General features: G+C 36.8%; 1 protein-coding gene across 4 annotated transcripts in view; it reads right to left on the bottom strand.

The window, feature by feature from the left end:
• Positions 1–22,614, bottom strand: part of FGF14 (fibroblast growth factor 14) — a gene marked incomplete at its 5' end in the record, with an annotated part of 379,569 nt that overhangs the window by 86,055 nt on the left and 270,900 nt on the right. For all 4 annotated transcript variants that reach the window (XM_079319913.1, XM_079319914.1, XM_079319912.1 and 1 more), the window contains one exon: positions 1,808–1,918. In XM_079319913.1, the coding sequence (XP_079176039.1) occupies positions 1,808–1,918 (111 nt within the window). The remainder of the gene's footprint in view (positions 1–1,807; positions 1,919–22,614) is intronic.

Here is a 22,614-nt window from a genome sequence, read left to right as displayed (position 1 = left end):
ATACAACAACAAAATTTCAGATGCAGAAAGTAGGCCTTCCTGGCAAGCACATGAATTTTGCATTCTTCTATTCCGAACTGTTTTTACTAAAAATATTGGAAAACTGAAGTAGTTAAAAAAATAATCCCACCAGTTAAAGACGCAAAAAAATGCCTTTGTGGAAAAAAACTCCACACCATTGTAGGAAAAAAAAAATTTTGGAGAAAAACAAGTTATTACTTCTATATGGTATTTGGTTGACTTTGGAGGAGTTCAATATTTCAGAATATTTATCATATACAATATACATTTTACAATTTGGAAAAAGAAGAATAAGGGTGATGGGCAAAGAGAGTAAATTTTAAAAAAAGAGGACGATTTGCAAAGCTGAAAACATCAAAAGAGAAAAGTAAAGCACTGTGGTCTAGATTTGAAAAGACTCATAGAGATCTAAGAGTTAAAATACCTCTCAGAAATACCAATAAAACATTACAAAACAGTTGCAGTCATACACACCTTCTCGCTGAAGCTGAAAATAAGAGAGATGATCAGAGGGAGAGAGATACTTATACCCTAAGAGAGTTCTTAGACCTCATCTAGGCAGAGCTTCTATGAAAAGTGAGAATAAACTTGTCTTGTTTAAGGGCTTAGCATGCACTCCAGTACTGAAGTGAGCATGAGAGATGGAGACTTGGAGGGAAGAAAAGAAACAAGGATGGGGGTGGGATGGGGAGGGCATGGAAGGGGAGCAAAAATACTTGGAAAACAAGCAGAGAGATATACATAAAATATATTAAACAATTTTTACCAATTAAAAAACTCCAAAACAAACAATAAAAGATGACCATGCTACCTGCTGATGAAATATAATATGAATGACAGCTGTGCATCAATTAAAATAGGGACTTTAGCAATGTAAGGCAGAAACCTCAAATGCCTAAATTTTGGCTTAATTCCAGCAATTTTAAGGAAACTAATGGGTTATTTATGGATGCATAATTAGAAGATAAATCTTGTGTATTAAAAGTGCTTAAAATAAAATTCAAGATGACACAGAAATGTTACTTAAATTTGTCATGATAATTAAAATAAATAAAATACAAATCAACTGTTTTAGAGTAAGAATAGGTTTGTTTAATTACCAGTTGCAGCACAAGTTATCAAACACATATATTTATGCTTATTGAACCAAATTAAGTTGCAGTATCATGGGGAAAGCATTTCAAAGCAGCAACCCACACGGCCTTTCAAGATCTCTTTTGTTTGGAACATTTTTAAAAACTGCCACGTTTGCCATCTCAATGGTAGCAGAAGATCTCTTAACATCATTGGAATTCTGGCTGACATAGGATTTTTAGCCCCAAAATTTTTAGTACCTTCAGCAAGGTAATTTAGCATGTGTTTTATCAAGGTCTTTGATAGCTTAGCATACATTTATCTGCTCATAAATTCAGATTTTTCTGGCAAATTTAGTTCCCATGTCTTGTTATTTATTGGAAGACAAGAAATTTTTGTTAAAGAGTTTTCATTTAAAAAAAATTGTTTTCATATAATTTTGCCACTTTTATAAAATTACCAGAAGACATTCATTGGCCTAAATATCTCCCTCCTAAGGTCTATGAGCACTTCTGGTCCCCTTCAGAGGCAGCACATTTAGGCCAATGTCCTGCAGGAGCCATGCTGGTGGTCAGAAGGGACAGAACCCTCCTGCTTGGGCCAGAACCCATCCAGAACCCTCCAAAGGCAGGCAGGGGCAGGGTGCCTGTGCACACACACTCGAGCGATGCGATCTGTGCCATGAACACGTCCCCCTGGGGCAGTCACTTACTAGAATTACTGCTGTCATCCTTGGTTCCATCGAGACTTCCATCGGGGTGCATTTGCAAGTAGTAGCCTTGCCTGCAATATAACCTGGTCACTATACCCTTGAGCTGGGGATCTGAAAGACAAACATATTTTGTCACTAGCCTCAAAACTTTTTCCAAGAGTTAGCCCTACTCCTCTCACTGTAGGAGGATGTTTGGTGAAGTAGCAATGCTGTCTTAAAAGTAAGTACTACAACAGGATGTGTGCCGATGAAAAAAATCTCTCTGCAGAGTGTTAGGTTAGTTCTGTGTCCTGTTCTCTGCCTCCAACATCCTTCATTATAATTAATACAGGTAAAACAGAGAAAAAAAAGAACACCCGAAATACCCACAGTCAAAAGCTTAAACCATATTAAGCCCTGAAAAAATTTTTAGACTTCAGCAACAAATACAGCCCATTATAGAAACTAACAAAACATTTGAAAAACCCTACTGGTTTCATATATGTTAGCAACTTACTATATTGCACATAAATTTTAAGGAAACTGGGAGGAAAAGGTCTGTTTCCTTCCCCATCAAAACTGGTAAACTTATCTGATGTAATTTGTAACAATACCATCTGATGTTCCCAGAATTTTAACCAAGATAGAAGCAGATCCAACTCACCTGCCCTCTCCCACCTCCCATGGAATAACACCCACACTCAGGGCAAGACATAACCTTTTTCAGCAGAAAGAAAAATCTGAAAAAACTCCCAGTAAGCTAAAGCTACAGGAAATCCAAGTATCTGGAACAATGGGGGTACTCCATTTAATACTCTGCATTTATAAAAATTGCCAGAAACTGGGCAGGGAGTGCTGAGTCACAAACTTTTTGATTCACAGCACAGATGTTGCCTTACCAAATCACAAACTAAGCTGTCACAAAACTGGTTCAGAGAAAGAAGACATCACATCTTTAAAAAATTCAACAGAACTACTTCTGTGTGATATCAGTATTAATATTGTTAAACATTAAATATTAGACCCAGTTCCAGGCAGCCAGTACATAAATTTGTGAGAACATTGGCATCAAAATATCTATATCATATCATGCTTAGCTCTGCAATAATGAAGTAAATTCATAAATACTTTGATACAGATATATAATAAAATAAACATGTGAACTTCTAAGGAAGACAGAAAGTATTTTCATGCAAGCCTGTGGGCAGAATACAAAATTTGTGTATAATTGCTCTCCCAATTAATCATGCTGGGTTACTAAGAGTATCCTAAGGGGACGTGAAAACAAACAGTGATAAACAAAACTGTCTCTAAATGGTATGCACTGAAATTTCTATAGTCTCAGTTCTATGAAATTATCCTGCAAATGTTTTTATTGAATATCCAAATTACAAAGTCACATTAAAAAATAAGCCATCTAAATTAAAAACACAAGATAAACTATAAATGTAAAAAACTATTACTATAAATAGTATTATTGTAAGATTTCTGAGGCATAGAAATAAATAATATGGACAATCAAAAATCATATAAGCATATTACAAATTAAATTTTTAAAATTTTTTTTAACTGAAAATTTTGCTTCCTGTAAAATTGTACATTACCAAAAGTTTTTTTTAATGTATGAATACTCAGAAACAAATATTTGTTAAAATTTTAAACATAGTAATTCATTTGAATGTACTGTCTCCATCAACTTCATCAGGTGATTCAAAAGTACTTTCATAATTTAAAAATGAAAAGTGAGTTTCTTTGACACAGGCACTATTTCTGTCAATGTATGCTTTCAACATGTACTTCAAATTGATAATTTCAAACATGCTTGCTCAACACTCATTAAAAGGCATCTTTAAGGACTAAATAAAAGTACAATAAAATATTATTAAAACTAAATCTTTAAAAATTATTTACAGGAAAAGTATCAGTATTTTGAAAAACACTTTCCATACCCAAGGAATCACGAATAAATGATTTTTTATCAACATATTCTAGTGCAAAGAAGTTTCAAAGGAAGGCAACATACAGTCAACTCACTGCCACCAGCTGTTCACATCTACTGCTTTAAGGGGAAAATGTCAAACTTAGAAGTCACTTTCAAATCTGTCCTTTATTCGCATTCTATCCCTTTTTTCTAATTTGGCAAATTAAATATCTTAATAATCATTAATTTGTTTTCATCAAAAGCATTATTTGAAATTAGCCCTACTTTACCAGCTCACCAAAATTATATCTGAATGAAAGTGGACTGACACATCAATCTTGATGCAAGTCATAATGAGCAATAGTCACAAAGTCTACTCCATATAGCTTCAAGGTAAATATCTCCAAGATGAAGCAGACAATCCTGTCAGGCAAGAAGTTTACCTCTTCTCCTTGCAGAAAGATAAATTACCCTTTCAGGTCCTTTTGGAGACACCTGAGCAGCACGCAGAGAATAGAAATCTGCCAGTCCCTGCATTTCTGTGGCATTTTATCTACCCTTTTTCTCTTAATAATTTTACAGCCTTAGCTTCAGATGATTTCCAAATGAGTTTCTCAAGTCCTTATTGACCACACCTTCTAATTATTTTTTTTTTCCTGTCTGCTAGACAGCAGGAGTGAGCAGCAATGCCCAGAAACAACAGCAGCAGATTGGTGGTCCCTGTCCACAGGTGTACTGGGCGTGTCACCTTTTTTTAACTCTCACACCTCAGTGACAAAGACAGACAGACCAGCATCTATTATTACCCTCTACCCTCTACCTTGGATTTCATCTTCCCACAGGTAAGAAAAAGAAAATGGCAAGAAAATACAGCAAAAAAAATATAAATCAGAAACAGGATGAGAGCAGACAACCTCACCAAAGAGCTCCTGTCTCTCATGATTTTATCATAGAAATCTTGCTACTAGTTCTCGAAGTCCTAGCTGCCACAGTGAGGTTATTTACTGAACAAGATAATTTCATTTTAATTTTAAACACCTTGATCTCAGGGGAAATGAAACTTTAAAAAACAAAAACAAAAAACAAACTTCACCATGCATCAAAAAATTATGGAACAGATCAAGATCTCCTAAAGATTTTTTTTTTTTTTTTGTACCTTAACTTCTGAGGTTGAACAGTTTAGCATGACATGCCAGCAATGCCCCACATTGGGAAAAATTATTCTGACTTGTCATTATTAGAGGTTTTCTCTTAAAATTCAAAGCTGTACTGAATGGACAAAGCAACAGCTCCTCGAGCCTCTCTTCCACAGCAATCTGTATGACAGCAGCCACTTGCAGCCCACTTTTCTTGCTTTTTTTCCTTGTCAGTAGTGATGGCAGGATGCATTATTGCAGTTAGCATGAAACTCTGTCAGTAGCTTTGCTGATGTCTTCAACAAAGGCAGAGTTTAATTAAGATGTCTTTTCTCTCAAATAGTGGCTACAAAAATGGCTTTGACATTACCTCATGACAGGCTGAGTGCAGCCCTTGCTACAGCACAATTATGACAGTTTATGATTTGAATTGTGAATATTTTCAGTTCACAGAGAGAATGGCTTTCCCATGTACTTCTCCACTCCAACACACTGCCAGGACAGATGCATTTAGAAATGTTACATATTTAAAATAAATTAGGGAAAAACTTATTAAATATGAGTGTTAAGACATAGATGAATTTTAAATGGTAATAGCACAGTGGCGAATATACCTATTGCCTGTTTTAAAAAATTAACCCTTTAGCATCCACTGGAATTTTCATTTTTAGTTTTTTACCTGAGGAAGGCTTTTTGTCTTTTTACTACCATTATTTATTTCCTCCCTCTTCTGTGCAGAGGTACTAAGATACTAACCAACAAATGCTTAATGGAGGGGTAGTCTCCCATCAACTCACATTCTTAATGAGAATAAACTGCACTATCCAGTCAGCCACCAGTCTGTCACAAAATGAGTCACTCAGTGAACCAAGTAAAAGCCAGTTCTTAGAGGTACCTTCTGCTCAGACTGCAGAGCACCAAACTCATGATAACAGCTCCAGGTCCTTCATGTTTTACTCATCCTTTATTCTTATGCACTTCCAATTTTTTTTTTCACTTTGGGATACTTTAGTACTAAAAGTACTACTTTAATTAGTACATGAGTATATTGGTCCAGAAAAAAAAAATAGAACATTCTTTTATTTAAGGTTTATTTATGGTCAGCATTTGTTAGGAACAGAATAAAACCCTATTATAATTTGTATTCAGATTTTTTTAAAAAGTCAACCCCCAAAATCCTGCAAACACCAAATTCCTTTTGGACCTGGGAAGTAAAATACTCACCTGAAGCCCAGAGTGTCTCATCCACTCCAGACCCATCTCCCTTTTATTTTGTAAGGCCTAGGACATGCAAAAAGCCCCTTTTCCTGACTTCTCACACAGAGTACTCTAACAGCAGTGTGTGTAGGGTGTGTTGGACTGGAATTCTCACCATCTCTCTTGCTGAAGTGTCTCTGCTTTGTATAATAATTAACTACCCCCTGCAGGCAGGTTGGACCTCATCCACTACACTACAGTTCAAGACATCTTCAACCCCTCACTGACTTCTGCAGAGAAACTTATTGTTGCTTCAGATTAATGTCCAGATACTTTTTAAAACTTTAAACATGTCTCTGTAGTGCTTAGAATTTTAGAAACTTTCCACTAAGCAATTCAATTCTGGAAGCAGGGGAAAATAGATCCATACAAAAAATTACATTTTCTTTTCTGGATTCTCAATTCAGGTAGCTCAGCTCCTGCTGTAATGCTTTTCCCAGTTTTCAAAAGTCATCTCCTTCTCAAGTGTACTGCTTCTGTTCAATTGCAACAGTACTCAAACAGGTATAGTCATTATAGATGATCACATTACATTTTGCCTTGTTTTTGCCAAGCCTTGCATTGTCATTCCAGCACATAAAAGTGCAGGGTCCTCTGAAATGGGTGTTACACAATCATAACATCAAGCTTCCTGAAGCAAGTACATTGCCAATAGGGAATTCAAAATGCAGAACTTTGTACTTCATTTAAAAATGATAAAATCCTAAATAGGCATCTAAAACCATCCTTTGTTATTAAAGTCTTCAGCAGTTCCAGTGATACAGGTCTTGCATTTAAAAGCTTTATGCACTCCTAACTTCTTTATTAGACTGTCCTATCACTTGGTATCTCAATGTTTTCAAGTTTCTGATCATGACTTACTTTCTCTCATTATTAGCAGGAAAAAATATTTATTTTTATATGCTAGTGCTCTCATTTTAATTATCTTTTCAATATCTCCAAATATGCATCAAAACTAAACTCTTTTTAATTAAAAACTTGTGAGAAAAATATTTTTGAAAGAAAGTTTTGCTCTATTGAGGGCAGAAGGGAAAAAGCACATAATGTGAACTCAGAAAAGCAATAGCTTCCATTATTCCCTGTTCCCATAAGTAATAATAGTGCTTGTTCTGAAATGAGGCGGATTTCTCTTTGCTCACTTATTTTTCCGTTCTCATGATGATTACGGGGCACTCAACTTTTGTGTTTATTTTTAACTCCACTTTTTGTCCGTTTGTGTCTCACATCACAAGCTCATCTCCTGCAGAACCCCGCTTTGAGAGTGTGGTTAAGAGACAGAGAGTCCTCCCACGTTCCTGTGCTGTCATTGTCACTGGCACTTCCACTGCGTTTATGAAATTTCCCTGTAAACTATGAAGGCAGGTTGGAGCTCTGCAGAATAGTTGCTTTTCTTGAAGGCCCCCTGTGTGCTGGCATCCTCGCCTTTGTGCTGCAAATGTTTTTATGTTAACTGCAAAATGTGCTCCCTCCCATTTGCGGGCGCTGACATTGTGTCTCTGGGTCTCACAGTGCATTTCAAACTACATAAGACTTGTTTCTTGCTGTATGGCTTTACTTGAACCAATTTGATCATCACTAAAATTACAGGAACTTGGGTGCTAGCTGGGATAATTTATATCTGTTCAGATCTACAAGGTGATTTAACAGACTTGCCTACAGCGTAACAATTAACAGCCTCCTTTACCAGACATATTATTACTGGAGAGTCGGAAAGGGAAGATTAGCTTGTTCAGAAAACACTTTGTTCCAAAAATCGCAATTTTACACAAGCATGGTAGTTCAATTTTAGTAAATTAATTTAATAATTTGCATTTTTCTTCCTACTGGACTATACTGTAATAATCTGATCTGATCTTGAAATACATGGATTTGTTTGGAAATTCCTGCCTAAACATTGCCTTCCACTTTTGACCCATGTTTCTTCTGCTACACTAAAATTCAAAGATCTCCAATTTCTTAATATCTAAATGATCTCCGTTTATGTTATACACAGGAATATTGCAAATAAACTGGCCTCTACTTCCAAGCTTACTTAAATAGCACTAGCCACAGTTTAATATATTTAAATGAAAAGCATCACCTTTCACTAGTGACAAAGTCCCATCTTTGCAACTGTATTCACTTTCTCAATTTACTTTGAAACACTAAAAATTCTACTGTCTAAATTCCATGTTAAAGAAAACTTGCTTTTACTGTTTTTGTTCTTTTCATTTTACATAACCCCAAAAATACCCAGTGTCTTACTGAGCCTTATTAACATAGATAAAATACCATTCTAGTATTATATTTTGGAGCTGGTCCTGTACCTGACCATCTTAGTTCTACCTGGCATATTCTTGAGTCTGAATTCCAACAGCAAAATGTTGACATCATACAAAATACTGCTTATTATGTCTCTTGAAAAGAAAAAAACCATCAAGCAATAGATCCCAGGAAAGTAATTTCTGTGTCTTCAATTTGCAATAATCATTACTTTATCTTTCCATGAAAGCCTTTGCCAAACAGTAAATGTAATTTTGCTCACACCCAAAAAATAACCAAGCACAACAACATGACAGATTCTATTACCATTTAACCTATGTATAAAATTTGACTAACCCACTGCCCTTGGAATCAGTAAATAAATGGGATTTAAGAATGAGATATCTCTGAAGATGTCACTGACCAAAGAATGAATTTGATATTCCCCTTCCAAAATAATTTCTAATTTTAGAAGTCAATGTTTAAACATTGCATTTATCTTCACAAGCTTAACTACTTACCTCCTTGCATGCTGTGAATGCTTTATTGCAACTAAGCAATGAAATATCTGAAGCTCGTTTCTATTTCTTTCACCAAATGACTTAGAATTAAATTTCAAAGTGCCCAAACAGTCTATTTTACAAGTATTCAAAGCTATCAGGGTAATTATTAATGGAGAGAGAATAACAGGATAAATTTAACACTAAGTATTGAATTTAATACCCCATTCAATTTTCCATTGTTATATTTAGGAAGTTTCCAAGTGGCAAGGGTCTTTAACTTGTTATTAACTTCATTTAATTCTTGACAGAATACACGAAAATCCGCAAAATGAAGTGTGTTTCTTCTGCTTAGATATGCAAAACCATCACATCTGAAATATGCTTGTCAAGAACACAGTGTATATTTAATTTTCTTGCCAATGGCTCAAAATATTGAAATAAGCTGTTCACATTACATTCAAGAAACTTTAGTTTACTGACTAGTCTAAAAAGTGGAGAAAACCAGAAGTACTGCCAATGAACTTGGACAAAGTAGATTTTTTCCTAGTTAGGAAGTGATAATTAGAAATTACAAATATAGAATCATAGACTCACGTAGTTTGAAAAGACCTTGCAGATGTTAAGTCCAGCTGTTCACCCAGCACTGCCATGTCCACTACCATGTTCCCTAGTGCCATGTCCACATGCATTTTGGCTGCTTCCAGAGATAGTGTCTCCACCACCTCCTGGGGCAACCTGTTTCCATACTTTCACCCTTCCAGTGGAGAAATTTTTTTTTAATTTCAAACCTAAACCTTCACTGGCACAACCTGAGGCCACTTCCTTTCGTCCTGCCCTTGTTACCTGGGATAACAGTGACCCCCATCTGGCTACAGCCTCTTTTCAGGTGCTTATAGAGAGTGATGAGGTTCCCTCTGAGCCCCCTTTTCTCCAGTCTAAACCCTTTGCTCCCTCAGCCACTCCCTATAAGATCTTCTCATAAGATGTGTCAGAGACAAATTGCTGAGCAAAGATGCAATTTTCTTCAATAGGTGAACAACTTAAAAGCTTTCCTGATTTCAGGTGCAGCAGATTTCAAATAAACCCAAATGCAGCAGTCTCTTTTTTTACTGCCATCACAGATGCATTACTTCATTTTATAAAATTACAGAAATCAAAAAATTGTCATTTCAACATGACAGTTTGTTGAGTTGAGCAGACCGAGTTGAGATTTGTGCAGGTTTAAATATATAAGAAACAGGAATTATTCTTGTTCATCAGTACTTACAATTTAGTGCACATATTTAAACTCCTGATTAACAAAGAAATTAATAACTAAAGAAACTTGTTTCAAATTTTAAAACTTATTTAAAATAAAGGTGTTGAAAAACAATTAAATTTCAATTAAGTGTTCAAGTATGTACAAAACAAAAGGATTTTTTATCAGACAAAAAATCTTTACTGTGAAAAATTTGGATCAATAAACTGACTTACAACCTTTAATAAAGTAGAAAAGTAAGCATTTTACTTAGCAGAGCACTATGTATTTTTATAAATTGTTATTTAATTCTTATGCTTAAGCATAAATGCTCATTGTCAAACCATGTCATTCACCAACACTGTCTGAACAGATTTGTTTACAAAGACAAAATTTGTTTACAAAGAAATCACAGCAAAATGAGATCTGTTAAACAGAAGTTGCATTTCAGTCCTCTTATTGAAGAGGCAATATTACTGGAGATGCAGGAGTCCAAAGGAATAGTGATTGAGAAATGGATAATCCCATTGTGAAAAGGGAAGAAATATATTTCCATATTTTTTATTAGTTAAGAACATTATTGTTTCTCTATAAAGCAAGATTACAGAGTTTCCATCAGACAAGCAGAAGCTTGTGCTGTTAGTAGGAATACAATGCCTCATCTACTTAGAAAAATATTTGTCTAGGAAAGCACAAGTGCACTGACATTAATTCCTACAGAAGAGCTAAAAAAGAATTTTTGATATCATTACACACACAGTGTCATTAACATTTTTTGACCATTATAAATAGTGTTACATTCCTCTTTCACAAAGGGCTGCTGTTTTCACTTATAAACTCCCAAACTACTAACAGCAACAGAAGTGAAAATGAGGCAGCATTAAAAAAAATAAAAACCAAACAAACTATAATTGAGGGTGCTCTGCTTCTTTCATTTATTTGTTTTTTCTTTTTTAAGAAGTTATATACCCAAGTAATGTCATGAGTTACCAGAAGCAGATTAGTAAGAACCATTTGAACCAGAAAATAGCACATCATACTCAAGGTGAAGTTCTTTCTTTTTTGCAGCATAACTAAGTGTTACCTGGGAATGCTCTTTAACCATGGAAGAAAGAGCAGACTCTTCCCTATGTTTTGTTCTACTATATGCACAAGCACTTGCATGTTTTCTTTGTGAGAGTACAGTGAGATGGAGAGACAGAAAAAGAAGCTATGCATGATTGCTTTGGTTTCCTGAGATAATTTTTTCCACAAATTCTCCCTGTGAAAAAGAGAAGTCAATTCAGCCTGCAGATTGCAAGGCTTTGTAATCTGTGGTATTAAACACAATTCAGAAATCTTAAGAGTAGCAGCTTGAAAAGCTGATTTTCAAACAGAGACAAGAAAATAATCCCCTGCACTTGAAGAACACAGTCTGAATCTTTTCAAATTCAGAAAAAAGAAAGTAATTTCTTCTATCATCAGTATTACAAAACCATACCTCTTTACTGAAGCTACTATGATTATTTTTTGAGTTTGAGGTTAACTTGGGCCACCTTCAAGGCTTCTTTGTCTTCTCCCCATCTGCTATCCAAGAAAACTTGGAATACAGAGAGAGAAAACAAACTATTATGAAGTTACATGACCCCAGGATCTGTGCTTTAAGGAAATCAGCAGAATTTGACACTAATGATACAGGACAATCACAGGAAACTGTGACAGGCAGTCACAACTCAAACCTCTTTGAGGGACTTCAGCACAAACAACTTAGCTTTTCTGGAACTTCTATTTATTGAAGAGTGACTCAAGCAAGAAAAAAAAAAAAAAAAAAAGGCATGGCTAAAACTGGGAAACTCCTTTTATTCTACCTAATGCTCCTAGGGGAAAAAAAACCTCAAACAAAATCGAACTATTTAGCCCACTTAGATTACCCTGTTTTGGAAACACTATTTAGTCCAGATATTTAGCTACTAATCTGAAAATAATCAGAACTATACTCATGGCATCCATAAGGAAATCAGATTTGTGCAGAATCATTTCAGATCAACTTGATTATTCACTAATAATGAGTATATCTTTCAGTTTGATAATACACTCAGCAGAGACCACCCAGGCACTCACTGCCACCTACAGAAAATGAAAGTATTCTATAACATATCACAAGATTAAAGATACCTGGTAGGTCTTGGGGGAGCTCAAAGTTGGTTCATGTTTTGATGATGCCAAAAAATACATCAAAAACACTGATAGGTCTTTCAGCCTCTAAATCTAATCTTTATTGAAACACAGACCAGAACATACAGCTTTCAAATATAAAACTTGAAATAAAAAATAAGAGTTCCATAAGGAATCTCCCATCCTATCCAGTGAAATTTTGCAGTGATTTAGTGATCTGGTTTTTTTACATCCTGCTTTGCCTCCAGTGCAGCTCTCTCATCATGGAGAACTGGCTACCATGCAGACTTTCTTGACCTGTTCAGATTGCAAGCCTGCCTTCCACTGTTTGTCACATCCTGTCTCAATCCCTACCTACTATACTCTCATTCCTTTTTTTTGTTTCCCAGTTGTATTCTCATTCAAGTACCGTTTTCCAGTGGTGCATGCCCAACAACAGTGACTATTCGAGAGGTCACAAGAAGATAACCCCCTATCCTGCCACCCAATCACATCTTAACCTTAATAACAAAAGTAGATTTGTAAGCATAAAGAAATAAAACAAATTTGCCTTCAGTCACATATGTCCTTCCTTACAAATTTATAGAAACAGATTCTCTTCAGGCTGTGAACAGAACAGAAGGCACAAACTTCACCTTGTAGCTACTAGGAAATTCAGTACAGTCTATAATTTTAGGTTGTATCACAGGGGTATATCAGCACAAAGATCCAAATCCACCAGTAACTTCATCAGCCATCAAGTGCATTTTGCAGAGTAGTGAGTCAGACTGAAGAACCATAGCAGTTTCAAATGTGTGTTTTCCCTCAAGATGTGTAATACAAAACTGACAAAAAACCCCAAGCCAAAACATATTCCTCAAGGCTGCTGAGCCACAACGCTTCCATAACTATGGCTTCTTCCTTCAGTGTCTGCTTGGCTAAAAGAATTAACAGCATCATTCTTGACAAGTCTGGCATCACCTCTTAATGTCTTACAGGTGTCCAAGTATGTGTGAAGATACTAAAGCAGGCAAATTCTAGAATTCCTACTTTTGTGTCTCTCCATAAAGTAAAAGGTGACATTCCTCTAACCCTGTATGGACATCTCCAATGAGTCAGGGATCTTCAACTCTCTCAAGATGGAGTAGAGAGAAACATAGCTCATTCTCAAGGACAGGAAAAATGCACTGAATTGACTACACCTGAGAGAGCTTACATATGCACCCAAAACATCCATCACATGCTCTTCAGACCTGTTCCCACTGTGGAGACACTAATGCTCTCTACACTTTGGAGAAGTCTTTTCCCCCAGCTCCAGCCCCTTCAGACTGTTCTGGCAGGATGAGAATTATGGCCAGCTCCAGACAGCTGCTCATTCATTCTTGTGTTAGGAAACCTACCTATACTACAAACATGCAACCATATGGGCACAACTAAATTTAAACTAGCTTGCTTAGCATCCTCAACTATCAGCAGCTGATTTTTCTCACTCCAGGACTTCCACTCCACCCTTCAATTTGAAGTTTGTCCTGAAAATCCCTTTGCAGAACATATGAGTTTAAATAGCATGTTTTAAACAGAAATCAAAAGCAATTTCATTCTCCAGCTCCATGTGCTACTGCAACAATAACTTGAGAGCCAGGCAAGACTGAGGTGTCTTTCATCAGCATTCAGGAGAGGCAACAGGTATGCTTCTAAAGAAGATTACAACATTTTCTGAGTATCAGTATTAAACCCTCTTAAAATCTCATCTATTTCCTGCACATTCATTATACCAACAACTTAAATGTTACTAGAAGCAGAAAGAGTACAGATATGGAAAAATAGGAAATTTTCCCCTAGGATTTCCACAGCAGCTTCTGCCTGTGCCTGGTGATGCTGCAGTGACAGCTCTGCTATCAGCCCAGAGCACTGAGCAGTTGCAACAAGTGACACAAATTCTACTCTGTGATAATGTCCTAAAGACAGCTCTGAATGTTTCAGATTTCTTTTAGCTTCCCAATGCCAGGCCTGAGCTGCCTGTCCTACTCTAACTTCATAACTCTCACTCAGGCTCTCCAATGAGCAGTCCAAGAGAGATCCTCTGTGCCACAAGTAGAGGTGCTGCTGGTGCTTCCCCTGTAATACTGCAGGTGAAATGCTGTGTGCCTTCATAGCCTAACACATCTCCAGTGCAGATTTACACATACTTCAAGAGCAACAGAGCATTGCTGAAACACCTAGTACTTCTACTTTTTAGGAGGACATAAATTCAAGCTTCTCCAGCTCCCATGGGCAGTCAGGAAGAACAAACAAACAGGTTATGAATTTAGAAATCTATCTGAAATTAATCTACTTCATTTTCAATGAAGCTCAGTTTGCAGCAGAAGTCTCGTTTGTTCCTCACAGACACTTGATATAGTTCTCTATTTCTCAACTCAAATACATCAGAAGTGTCCAACATAATTCTTCAGATTTGACACACAAGCCATGTCACAGCTAAGTGATATGGATAGGGCTGGCAATAGTATCAGCCTTGTCACTGGCATTCCTTACCAGCCTTCATTCACAAACTCTACACGTCTTCTACAGACCTTTTTCCTCATACAACCCTGGCTGCTTTTCTTATAGACCTCTCTGTTAATTCCGACTCCTTTTTCATATACCAGCTTGTACTGATTCCTTTTCTCATGGGCAGCTTCACATAGCTCTGACTCTATCTTTCATTCTGCATGACTGGCTAACCCCAAACTGACCCTTTCCCAGCCACCTAACCCTGACTGTCCCTTATACATCACCATCTTTTATAACCTCTAGACTAATGGGCCAGGCACAGATGTTTCTTTTTTGGTAATCAGTACAGCTGCAAGACATTGGGGAAGATTCCCTCCTGCACTATCCTTGCTCTCCACAAAGCCAAACTCCATTCTCTACCTTAGGATAAGCCTTCATTGTGCTTTATTAGGTTCTTCACTAAACTCTGTGGCAGCTGCCTCATCAAGTGGGTGACATTTGATGTTTCTAAGAAATTATTTCTCCCTCTTTGCAAAGTGTGAGTTTACCAGAGAAGGAAGAGGAGGAAAATGGCAAACATAAAGTAAAACCTCCCACGACTCTGGCACATGGACTTGTCAACTTTGCACTGCCACAAAGCCCACCTACCATATTTTTCACTGTGTATTTTGCAGAAAAACACACCTGGTCACACCAAACAAACAAAATCATCATAAACTCAGAGTCTAAATCCTTTGTTTCCTAACAAAAGAAATATTTCATTCAATATAAAGATAGTTAAAACTACAAAGTTCAACTGATTGACAACATGAAATAAAGACCTGCTTCAAAACTGGGAAAAAAAATCTAAAATTGTGAATTATCTATCTGGGTTCACACTTTTTTCCTATGAGGAAAAACATGGTTAAAGTCTGTGAAGACTCTTTTGTTGGTTTGAGCTCTACACTGCAAAGAAAAGTACCCTGAAACACAGTCATGTCCAACCAAATAATCTAGCTAAAGGAGAGGCACATAAATCCCACCTGAGCCAATGGGATTGATTCTGAGGCTTCTTGTTCCAGCCTAGTTCTGATGTGTATGAAAGGATCTGAAATCTAAAGAACTTGTGATAGGTATCTGCCCAATTTGGAAACACATAGACACCAAGGAAGCAGAGTATTACTACAAGATTTAGATTCTCATAAGAGCAGGACCTACACCCTCTCACTGGGAAAGTGTAATGCATTGACAGAGAACAAGTTTCTTCCATAGAATTTTCCTGGCTGCCTCCTGAAATTTTCAGAGGTTCAGCTCTAATGCAAAGAAAACCAAAGCTAGTTTTAAATTTCTGCCTAACACTGCTTCAAAAGTTGCCTCTGTGTTTCTGTTTACTAGAATTCTCTAATTTCAGAACACAGTTGGCTTTGAGTATTTTGAAATACATATTTTAAAGGCCATATAGTTATTAACTGAACTTCTTATAAAAGTTCAAAGATAAGCTTCTTCCATTATATTTAGGTTAAAAAAACCTGTAGTATCTACAAGATTTTAATGTGCCCTGTTAATTACAGGGTTCTGTAGACTTTAGTGAACATGTTACTTGGACTCCAGCAGCATGAATAAGGTGGGGATAGCTCTGGGGGCAAAGTAGAAAGAGCTCAGTCAGGAGAGGAGTGTGGGTCAGGCTCCACTTAGGAGGGGACATATTCCTGGAGGATGATAAGCAGTGGCTACATATTGTAAAGTCACAGTAAAAAGAATGCTGCCAGCAGATTTCCAGGCCATACCTAAACACCAGGGATTAGAATCACCCTCACTTTACAGACAGCAAAATAAAAGAACTAAGAGGATGAACAGTTTGTCCAATGCAGCAGTACAAATGTGGTTTTCTGCTTCCTAGACTAGCACACAGATGTCCCTGCCAGGCTATACAGAAGGACTTAACAGGACAGGAAAAGACACAATTAATAACTGGGCATATAGAAATCACTATTTACAAGCATGTCAGAGGCCCCAAGTTATGCATTGATTGTGTTTATTTCTGTAAAGCAGTATTAATCCCACTCTTGAGGCAAATGGAAGGATTTTAAAAAAGGAGTTTAAAGTGGGGGAAGTGAAGGGGAAAAGGCTGGCCACTCTTAACAAAATAAAAAGATGTCACTGCAAATAGACATCATTTATTAGAAACCTCCTATCTGAGTAACAAAATGTCATATACTGATGAATGCAACTGGAAGAGGGGAAAAAAATAAAAAGAAACCCTTGTCAACAGTTTCCAAACAATTTCAGATCAAACTATTTGCTTCTAAAATTATGTTTTGGTTAATTCATGTTGACTACTGGATATGTATTTTTCAGAATACATAATTTCTCAGTGGAATTACCTCCTCTGAAAAGTCACAAATTATTTTAATGGCAGTTTTTGTAAACCATAGATAGCTCTAAGACCTTTAGAAAAGTCCTGAGACATTTCATAGAATCATAGAATGGCTTGGGTTAGAAAGGAATTTAAAGATTATGTAGTTCCAATCCCACTGCCATAGGTGGGGGCACCTTCTACTACACCAGGTTGCCCCAAAACCCCATCCAACCTAGCCTTGAACACTGCCAGGGATGGCACAAGTTTTCTGGGCAACCTAAATTTAAAGCTGAGTAAATTGGAAATTAGTATGCAAATTACTTTACATTCTGTTGGGATAACAGCAAAAAATCCAAAATGTTGAAAAATCTCCTAAATGACCAAACATTACTAAATGCTTCTGGTTTGTATCACAGCAATGTCTATACTCTAGGCATGATAAAAGACAATAAATTTTAGTGACAAAAGGTATATTTAAGAGAATCAGAATATTTTGGATGATAGAAATGGAAGGGAGACAACCGTAGGTAAATGGTAGGAGATTTTGGAATTCAGAATATATTTATTACCCCCTAAAATACTCCTTGTCCTTTAGAAATCTGACTTCTTTGTGAGAGAAGTTTTCTCCTCAGCTCTGCTGGGAGCAGGACATTCTAAGCTGCCACTGCAGTGCAAGGGAAGGTTCCCAAAGGTTCAGGCTCCCAGCTCCATCAGGCAGCCTGCTGTCTGTCCAGGCACTGGAAACTGGGAGGCTGTAAAGAGGAATGTAGCTTTGTTTTGGGATCTGCAGCAATACTGTGAGTCTCAGCTCTCCTGAGGTGCAGCATTTCAGGAACCAGAAAAAGACTAGTTCCAGAGTAGACTAGAGTCATTAGGACTTCTCCATCAGATGCAGTCCTCCTTGGCTCCCTTCACAGCTAGTGGACCCATCTATTTCAGGGTGTCACAAATGGCTTCCTAGAAATAAATATTTTTAATTAATTGCATGTCAGTCAAAATATGAACTTACAAGTCAACCAAGTTTTGGTATCTCCAAAACAAGAATTTTCATTCAATTAGGTGAACCTAAATTCATGGCCACCTACTCACTGGTTGGAAAACATACTTTTTTTTTTTTTTTTTTCTGAAACTTCAGCAGAATCAAAATATCCTAGAAGAACATTCAGATTCAATGGTAAGTGACCTCAACAAATAATCAGTAATGTAACAGATGATTGCAATGAAACTTGTCTGAGAAAGGTTGTGAGTCATCTGAATCCAGCCAATATGGAAATCCTTTGAAATGCCATCCTTAAGGCAGAACTTTTTCAAAACTAGACTTAATAGGAAGTTATTTCCTAGCAGGAAGAATTGGAAAAGGTGCTAAATAACTATGTTTCTCTCCAAATAAATTAAAATTACCACCTTAAAGTCAGGATTCTCCACAAATATGTGATAATGGTTTAACCTCTCCTGAATGACACCCCTGAAGGGGAATAGCCCCTCTGCCTTTGTGACACTCATCCACAGCATTCCAGAAGTTAAATTACTCCCCATCCTACTTGACACCTGTCTTATGCAGTCACGTGAATAAACAAGTTTATGAGATCTTTCAACAGCAAAAAGCATATTGCATAAAGATCTAGCTCCCATTTATAGCATACAGGTAACAATAGTGAACAGGGGTCACAGGTATTAGAATTATCAACTGGTGTCTAAAATCAGCCATATGGATGTGATAAAATGCATAAAACCAGCCTCAAGGGGGTTAAAGTGTATGTCTTTGTTTAACAGAAAAATGGTTCTAAGACATTGAAGCCATTCTTTTTTGCTTTATCTGCCTACAACTACCATTGCTCCACACCACCAAACCCTCTCTGATAATGTCCTGCCATTTGTAATAAACATCAGTCACCTGTTATCTGACTACATCAATGTATTTTGAAATAGCTTTCCAGACAGGACTAAGTAGAAAATAATGTTTCCGTTGTGGAATACTTTATCAGGATAAAGCCCAGAATAAAGGATTATTCAAAAAAAAAAAATTAAAAGGAAAGGAAAAAACGTTTCCAGAGTTACTCACACAGGAATAACTATCAGCTCCCAGGCAACCAATGCAGGCTGGGGTTAAAGGCTTTTTGTCTGAATCAAAGTGAGGAGGAACTCAACACTTGAAATATCCAAGTGACAGAGAAGTGCTCAATTTGCAAAGTTGCTTTTTATGCTCAGGGATTTAAAAAAAATAATTCTCCAGCCTTAAGATTGTTTTCCAGCAGAAATTTTAACAAAGCTCTCCTGTTTTGATGGAAGCTTGGCATTTGGCCAAACCTGACAGACCTGTAAAACAGTTTCAAACAAAATCAAAATATCAGTCCAACAATCTCTACCAGAAGGCCAGAACACATATGTGGCTCATTCATCTAGGAAGAAGGATCATGTGCAACAATTTCACTTTATTTGCACACCATAAAATAACTGGTGAATTCTTTTCTCCTTTCCTTGATGATGAAACACAGCCCTAAATAACTGCTTCTTTTTTTTGTTTTGTTTTATTTGTTTGGGTTTTTTAAAGCAATTATAGTTGCAAGCATAAAAAACAAAGGAAAATGCAAAACTAAACATAATGCAACAGAAGGTCACTTGAAGAAGTCACAAAATAAATTACCCAGATCTCATATTCATTAGGGCAGAGTTTCATTACTGCTACAACAGCAGCAGACAATCTCAAAATTAGCACAAATGTGTACATTCTACCCCCTCTAGCACAGGTGACTTGCCACTGTCATCACTCCTTTGTCATTATGTGAAAGCACAAACCCTTACAAAGCTTATGTCTGGCTGCTAAAAAAAAAGCCTGAAGATAAATGAAGCTAATTTCTTAAAACATACTCTTATCTCAGTTTGCTAAACCAAGTACCACACATATCTCTGCTTCCCTAGAATGATGACTGGAACTTTCTAACCTACACAGCTCTTGATATTAAACTTCACATGTTACTGTACTTCCATATCTAAAGTTTGGCAGGATTGCTTACGTATGACAGTGCAGTCAAAGGGCACATGAACATAAAAGAAGGTGTATTTTTGATTCATATGTGTACTAGCTCCAGGAACTATTTCTTATGGATTTATTGTGTGGTCTCAGTCTTGCTTGCTAGCTGCTGTGGTGAACTCAAAATGTGGAGTATCTTCTGCAGCTTCATGTGTTAAAATTAAAAAATCAGTCTTGAAAGATTTATATACTTTCTGCACTTACAGAAATTAGTGAAATGGAATCAAAATCTCTGATTTTGTTTACCAGAATCTGTACAAAAGTTGGTTGTGGTCATTAGTAGATTCCAAAATTGCAGTCTCAAAACAAACTGATTATATTTTATTTTTCCTTTACAGAATTTAAATGAATTCCAAGTATCTGCCTATTTTAGCAATAGAAAACTTTAAGAAAAGTAAGCCCTGTGAAATAGACTGGGGATACAGGGATAGGCCTGAAGTTCAGCCCCAGTACAGCCTGACTTCACTGTCAACCCCACTGCACTGGCTGAAATTACATCAATGGCTGTCAGGTAGTTGGTTGTCATAAAACATCTGTCACTCCCTTTGGTTGTGTTTTAATGCATGAAACTGCAGGATCATGGCAGATGTGAGGCATTACAGAACCAATATTTCCTGTAACTACACTTTGAATAAGTCTGGTATATACACCATAGGGTTTCAGATGTAACAAGATACAAACAGCACATTTGTGAGAGTTTTCCCCCATTCCATCCCCCTCCCTGGGTAATCAGGTGTTTTACCAATATGGTAAGTCAGGATGTGTCTGTCAAAACAGGCTTTGACTGGAAATGCTGTTCTGACAAAATAGAAAATACAGCATGCTTTGCAGTGAAAAATTCCACATATGTAAATGTCAGTTTGCTTTCCCAGATGACAGAACAGTCATTTTCTGAACAGCTTTGTTTAATAAGTTGTTGGTATTGCTACTACTCTGATTTTCAAGCTGAAGCCAGAGAAGTTTCCAATGCACTATGTCCTTCTGCTTGGAGCTTCTTAGGGAGAAGACCACAAAAGACTACTACTCTGTTTTTGAGTTTTGAGTAGTCTCAAGGTGTGGACCTAAGGCATCACACCTTGCAGTGGCTTCAGCATTATCACAGCACACATAACAATAACTATGGCCTCGTCTACATCAGTGCTATACTCTTCTACTCAAGAGTCCAAGTGCTCATGGAAGCAACACCCACCTTACCTACTTCCCACAGCAGTCACAGAAATACCCAGAGCATTAATACCCAGCAACCTTAACATTTAATAGCATAACTCATCTGCATGTGGTATGCACCTGCACCTGCATCCTATTGCTAGGATAGTCATAAGAACTTCTTCCCTTGTACTGTTTTTTCCCTAATTTAATTTGAGGGCACATAGTTACCCAAGTGGCATATAAGCTCTAGGGTATCTGTTTCACTGCTCCCATTGGAACAAGATGTGAAATCCACTGCTGGTTGATTTTACCTTAATAACTGAGCAGCAGCCTCATGGCAAACCTAATTTCAGCCTTATCTTTGCAATGAAGAAGGGTGACAACACAATCCCTGTGATTCTGAATGGCAGGACTGAGCAACTGCACTTTGGGATAGTTGGGAAACAACCCTGCTCTCATCCAAAAGCATCTCTGCTGAAGTTTACAGGCAAAGGTGGTGGCAAATGGCTTTCAGAGCTACATAAATTCCTATTTCTCCTTCCACTGCAGAAATGCAAATAGGAAATTTTTTATCTTGCTCTAAATAGTCTGAATGAACCAAATTAAGAAATCTATTCAATTTTTTCATCTTCCTCTAAACAGAAGCTTAGACACAAATGTGTATAAACAGAAAAACAGAAAACAGAAGTACCATTCAGAATCAGCTCACTGATGACCTGCCTCACAATAGTTTACAAAACACTTATCCAATGCCTCCCTACAAAGAGAGAAGAATAAACATAACTACCTATACAATCAAAATGTGGAAAGCCTAACTGCATCCAGTTCATCAAAAAATATTCGCCCAAAGCTCAACAAATGATACAAAAATAGTAATAATGATATTTTCCACTAAAGATATTTTTTTGTTTCTATGGCAGTAGCCAGTAGAGTCCAAAATGGCATAGTTTTCATGTTACTTAGAGGGAAAAAAAAAAAAAAAAAGCCTTGTCAAAGATAAAAATTCAACCCAATAACCAAATGGAGGCACTCAGGACTCACAGAGCTGTCAACATACTAAAGCCACTGTGCAAGACATTGCTGATATTATGGCAGAAGTGAAGAAACATTTTTTCACTTCCTACACAGCTATGACATATCCCTAAAAAAGAACTCGGTATGCCACAATCTATTGGACTCAGGATGTGAGTTGTGCCATTAGTCCTCTGGTGTCACATCTGAACAGCTCTGGAAAATCAACAGCAAATACCTAAATTATCCCTATGTAATCACACACATCTATCTGGAAACCAATTGGAACAAATGCCATTATGCATGAAAATATTGTACAGTTTAAAACTAAATAGAGTAAGTAGAATGAAAATAAGTAGCAGGTAGCTAAAGACTGTT

This window comes from Erithacus rubecula (genome assembly GCF_903797595.1).
Source record: "Erithacus rubecula genome assembly, chromosome: 1".
Taxonomy (NCBI): Eukaryota; Metazoa; Chordata; class Aves; order Passeriformes; family Muscicapidae; genus Erithacus; species Erithacus rubecula.
The sequence above is the reverse complement of the archived record's forward strand: the minus strand, read 5'-3'. Positions and strand labels throughout refer to the sequence as shown.